The sequence below is a fragment of the Thalassophryne amazonica genome, chromosome 8, assembly GCF_902500255.1.
Source record: "Thalassophryne amazonica chromosome 8, fThaAma1.1, whole genome shotgun sequence".
In the NCBI taxonomy this organism is placed as follows: Eukaryota; Metazoa; Chordata; class Actinopteri; order Batrachoidiformes; family Batrachoididae; genus Thalassophryne; species Thalassophryne amazonica.
The window spans coordinates 59,521,163-59,527,162 of NC_047110.1; the positions used below are offsets into that span (position 1 = coordinate 59,521,163).

Sequence of the window (6,000 nt, forward strand, 5' to 3'; positions counted from 1 at the left end):
GTCAGACCACCAGAGCAAGAATTTTAGCTGAGGAAGCTTCTGCGATTTGAAGCAAAACGTCCTCGCGTCAAGCAACCCAGTCCAGTCGAAGATTCAAGCTTCTCTACTATGGAAACCACCTGGACAACTGAGAGCCTACACAGAAACATTGCGGCCGTAAGCGCAGGCGGTCGATGTAATCCTTGGTCAGTCAAGCTGCACCTGAACGTGAGCACAACCTGTGAAAAACTGGGCTCTGGACTGTAGCTTTTCCACAAAAGCCACACTGAAAACTTGACTTAAAGTGCACATAGAGTGGAGAGCAGCCAGCGGACCAAACCGTGTGTTTTTTAAAAATAGACAAACACACTGCTTTGTTTTAAATGCGCAGTAAGCTATTTCAGATCAGTGTGGCCCTCTTTCTCTTAAAAGACTATTTTACTCTGTGTGACACAGGAGACGTTACAGCACCACACACAGGCCTGGCATATGTACTACAACGTTCAATGGAGCTTTAAGGCACAGAATTTGCCTCAAACATTTTTTGTAATCGAATTATTCGAGTTACTCGACTAATCATTTCAGCCCTAGTCCGCATAAGTTTTTTTCCCCCTGCCGCCCAGCTCTAAGCAGAAGGACGAGAAATCCAAACGCGCTGACCATGCAATACTCCCCCTGTGAGCTTTACGTGATGTAAAAAGTAACCGATGTAGCAATAGTCAGAATCCGAGCCGAGTGTTCTGAAAAAAGATTTGCAAAAACGCATTTGAATCGCATTTCAAACTACCGACAAATGAGACTTGAAACAGATCTAGAAAAAAACAGATTCCATGCAACTTAACTGTTCAGACCTTGCAGCATGCAATCAGATACAAATTGGATACACACATGAAATCACATTTTTACAGGTAGCCCACGTCACACCATGCTTTTGATGTCAGGTGACTCTTTCTATATGTCACGTGACCTGTAATAGCAGAAAAAGCGTCTCCATTGGTTTTACAAAATGTCTTTTTTGAATTACTTTGGAAAACAACCTCATCCAAGCATAAATAATTTGAGATATTTGAGTTTTATCAAAATAAAAGTGTTTCCATAAAATTTATTTTGAATTTGCGACTTCAAATTGTGCAATTTGGAGGGTAATGGGCACCCACTTAGCATAAAAAGTTCAAAACATTTTTACAGTTTGAGGAAGTTTTGTCTTTATTTAGTACAGTTGCATAGGGGATACATTTATTGCCAGTATTTTTTAATTACAGGTTTAAATTGTAAAATTTACATAAATATATGTGTGTAAAACCATTTACATATTCATTGTAATTTTGACAGAATTCCCCTGGCAACCACATCTGCCAGAATTTTTCTGTAAAAACAAATGGATTTTTTTTTTTACAGTGTAAAAGCTGAATTTTATTTGTCTGCTTATGAAACAGATTTTTTTTAATATCATGTATTGAATGAGAGAAGGGGGTAATTGTTTGTAAGATATTTGTGAAACTCAACTTAAGTTTTGCGCTCAGAATGTCTCAATATTGCATAAGTGAGCAACAGGATGAATGCGTGTAATCGGGGATCCACAAATGCTGAATTACACTTCACAAGCAGAATTTACAGTTTTGCTTTTTTTTTTTTACAAATGAAAAAAATGAGATATTTACAATTATTATATACCTATAAATGATACAAAAATACAATTGGATAAAACACTAAAGAATAAATAGCAATACACCCTTGTGATATTTTTCCCAAACCGGTAATATTTTTTATACCACCCGAGTAAAACCCACAAAATGAATGTCGCCTTGGTAATCAGCCAATCCATACATATGTTGTGATGTCATGGCACGTGCGATCCTAGATACTGTCAATGTGTACTTTAATACACCTGTTTCTGTTCTATTCAATGACATTATTCAATGTTTGTCGTAGATATTTTCAATGTCTTATTACAACTGTTTGGAAATGTTCTATTTAATAAAATTCTGATTGCAATTGACAGCATTTATTACTATTGCCGTTAGTGTACATGTATATGATAAAATCGTTATCAAGTTGTTCACCAGTGAATATGGCTTTATACAAACCATACATGGTTTTCTTCAGGGTTTTAAAAAGCCATATTCATTGGTGAATAACTTGATAACTGATAATACCTATTTTTGTAAAAACCCACACAAAAGCTACAAAACAGAAATTGTGTTTGTGGATCACAATACATGTGTACAAATCGAGGAATATTTGTAAATCGATCTCTGTGCATTTGCGGGTATGACAGTGTTGCTTTGTGTGACTTGCGAGCCGTTTATGGATTTCTGCAGTTTTGCACTCAGAAGGTTTCAATATTGCGTAACTGAGCAAAGTGATGAATGTGTGTAATCAGGGATTCACAAATGTTCTATCGCACTTCGCAAACAGAATTTTCAGTTTTGCAAATGTCTTTTTTGTATTTTACAAATGAAAAAAAATGATATATTTATACATATTTATTTGTAAAAACCCACACAAACGTTACAAATCAGAAATTTGCGTTTGTGTATAAATCAAGGGATGTTTGTAAATCACCCTCTGAGCATTTACAAGTATCGATGAGGCAAATGTAACTCCATATTTAAATCAAATCAAATTTATTAATTTATATAGCGCCAATTCACGACAAAATCGTCTCAAGGCGCTTCACAACATAAAAAACAATAAAAAATTTAAAACACAATAAAAACAACCATAAAAGAAAAACAGCAGTAAAAGAATACAAGATTAAAAACACATCATAACACTAATGATAAAACAGGGAAAATAAATGAGTCTTTAAACGTGATTTAAAGGTCTCCACAGTGTCCGACTGCCGAATGTGTGCCGGCAGATTGTTCCACAGAGCTGGGGCACGATAGGAGAAAGCTCTGTGACCGGCAGACTTTTTATTCACCCTAGGAACACACAGAAGTCCTGCACCCTGAGAACGCAGGGCCCGAGCTGGTACATAGGGGCTTATCAAGTCAGCCAGATAAGGAGGTGCAAGTCCATGAACAATTTTATAAACTAAAATCAGTACTTTAAAATCCGATCTTGCAGAAACAGGAAGCCAGTGCAGGGACGCCAAGATTGGCGTAATGTGGTCAAATTTTCTGCTCCGTGTCAAAAGTCTGGCAGCAGCATTCTGAACCAATTGAAGACCCCTGATCCTGGACTGCGGTAAGCCAGAGAATAGAGCATTACAATAGTCCAATCTAGAAGAGACAAACGCATGAATCAAAGTCTCAGCATCAGCCATAGACAGAATAGGACGAATCCTCGCTATATTTCGCAAATGGAAGAAGGCAGTCCTTGTAATGTCTCTAATGTGGAGATCAAAGGACAACGCAGGATCAAAAATTACTCCAAGGTTCCTCACTTTATCCGTATGATGTATAACACACGGACCTAAGCTAAATGCTAGCTGATCAAATTGATGCCGATATCTCGCTGGACCAAAAACCATAACTTCAGTCTTATCAGAATTTAAAAGTAGGAAGTTACTAGACATCCAACTTCTTACTGATGCAAGACAATCTTCCAAGGATTTTATGTGAATAAGATTACCAGCAGTTATTGGCATATACAATTGAGTGTCATCATCATAGCAATGAAAGGGAATCCCAAAACGCTGCAATATATTCCCGAGGGGTGCTACATAAAGAGAAAAAAGCAAGGGGCCCAAAACGGATCCCTGAGGAACCCCATACTTCATGTCTCTACGATCGGAGGAGGTTCCATTACACAATACACAGTAGGAACGACTGGACAGGTACGACGTCAACCATGCAAGAGCAGTTCCAGTAATCCCAAAGTGATTCTCCAGCCTATTGAGTAGAATATGGTAATCCACAGTATCAAATGGAGCACTAAGATCCAGCAGCACCAGGACCGTAGTGATATCCGAGTCCATTGCTCGCAAAAGGTCATTCACTACTTTAGTAAGTGCTGTCTCTGTGGAGTGAAAATTTCTAAAAGCGGACTGCAGTGGCTCAAAAAGATTATTCTCAGTGAGGTAGTCCACGAGCTGTCGCAAGACCACTTTTTCCAGGATTTTAGAACAAAATGACAGATTTGATATCGGTCTATAATTCTTCAATACACTTAGGGTCGAGATTAGATTTTTAAGTAATGGTTTGATCACTGCAGACTTAAAACACTTAGGAACAGATCCAGAAATGAATGAGAGATTTATAATTTCCAGCACAGTTGGTCCAAGAATGGGCCACAGGTCCTTAAACAGTTTTTTGGTATAGGATCAATTAAACAGATTGTGCTTTTAGTAGACGTCACAAGCTTCGTCAGTGCTTCTAGCGAGATATCATCAAAATCTGTAAATCTGGATACCACCTCAGTGGGCGCATCCACCTCCACAGCAGTATGCAGTGGTTGGGCCAAAGCCTGCTGAGATATACTCAACCTAATATCCTCAATTTTCTTCTCGAAGTAATCCAAGAAGTCCTGTGCTGAGAAAGAAGAGTGAATAACAGGTGGCTGTCCATGAATAAGAAGTGCTACAGTTTCAAACAAAAACTTGGAATTATGCTTATTTTTATTAATCAATTCAGAATAATTGGCACGCTTTGTAGCCAGTAGTGCCTGCTTATAATCCAAGACAGCATCTCGCCATGCAAGATGGAACACCTCTAACTTAGAACTACGCCATTTCCGTTCAAAACCTCGAGCCTTCTGCCTAAGGTCACGCAGGTAAACATTAAACCAAGGTGAGTATGCCTTGGGAAGGCGTGTCCTTAAGAGAGGAGGCGCATTTTTTTCAAGGCATATTTATCCAACTTTATCTGCGCGCAGACATCCTGAGTTACAGCAAAACCTCTGCTCAGGACCCGAGAAAACAGTGAACACAATTCCAACACCAGCAGATGAGAACGACTTGGACATTTGACAAACAATGACCGCTAACTTGCACAGCATTCCTTCACTCTCAGGCTGAGCAACAGGATCTAAAGTATTGCATGGGAGCAACATTAAGTATAAAATCCATATTCGTCAATCTCAAAATACCGAGTTTGTTAGACTTCCCCCAACCCCAGTGTGTAACCGGTGAAAGATTTTTTGGAAAAACGGCTCAGTTTGTACAAACTAATGACCGGTTTAAGAGGGTGAGCGGGGTTAGCTAAGTTTGCTATTCGCTAGCTTCGACTTAATTTGTCTTAGAGATAAAACTATCCAGCATGCTACTACTGCACAACGTAAATCATTTTAATAGTCAGTAAAATAAACAAATTGCGCTCAAAATGCGGTCGAATATCAAAGTACTAATTCTGCCGCTTATTAGCAATAGCTGCTTGGCTAACACTAGCGTAGCCGTGCGGAGCTAACCTTACCTGGGTATGGTTATGCACTTCGTGTTGACATTCTGCGTTGTTATGACTTTTTCCAACTCGTCCAACTGTCCCGTCTTCTTCAGCTTCTTCACCAGACTTTTGACAGCCTTTTCGCACCATTTCTCCTCCTGGCCGTTCTGTTCTCCCTTCTTCCAGCCGAGCAGCCTCTTCACGATCGGAGGGGTGAAGGGTAATATAGACATTTTTAACCCTAACGGTACTTAATAATAGATTTAATTCTGCCTCCTGACTGCACACTGCGTTGTTTCAACCGAAAACACCCAGGAGGAGAGTTAACAAAGAGCTCCAGGACGTTCAGCGGCTTGCGTCACAGATTCAGTCCGATCAGGGCGAGCAGCTGCGTGCAGTCAGTGTGCACCTCCTGCTGCTGCTGCTGCTCCTCCTCCTTGCTCAGCTGGTCTGTACTCAAATCTGCATCAATGCAAGTTCCTCAGAATGTGTTAACCACCAAATCCATAGTGTTAAAAGTTGCTTATTTTACACCAGTTTACCTTGGTAGTTGTAGTTTTCCCCATATTCAACATTTGCTTACTAGTTGTCTGTAATTCATGCCTGTTAGTTTTTGCACTCTGAATGGAAGTCATGTTCTGTGACTCAAGAATTAGAGAGAGAGTTGCAGATTTATGAATCAGGAATAAGGCCA

General features: G+C 39.5%; 1 protein-coding gene across 2 annotated transcripts in view; it reads right to left on the reverse strand.

Moving 5' to 3' along the window:
- The window catches only part of smad3b (SMAD family member 3b), a 75,450-nt gene extending 69,709 nt beyond the window's left edge, over positions 1 to 5,741 (reverse strand). For both annotated transcript variants that reach the window (XM_034176407.1, XM_034176406.1), the window contains exon 1: positions 5,337 to 5,741. In XM_034176407.1, coding sequence (XP_034032298.1) covers positions 5,337 to 5,539 — 203 coding nt within the window. In that variant the 5' untranslated portion in view covers positions 5,540 to 5,741. The remainder of the gene's footprint in view (positions 1 to 5,336) is intronic.
- Positions 5,742 to 6,000: the final 259 nt, after the last annotated feature.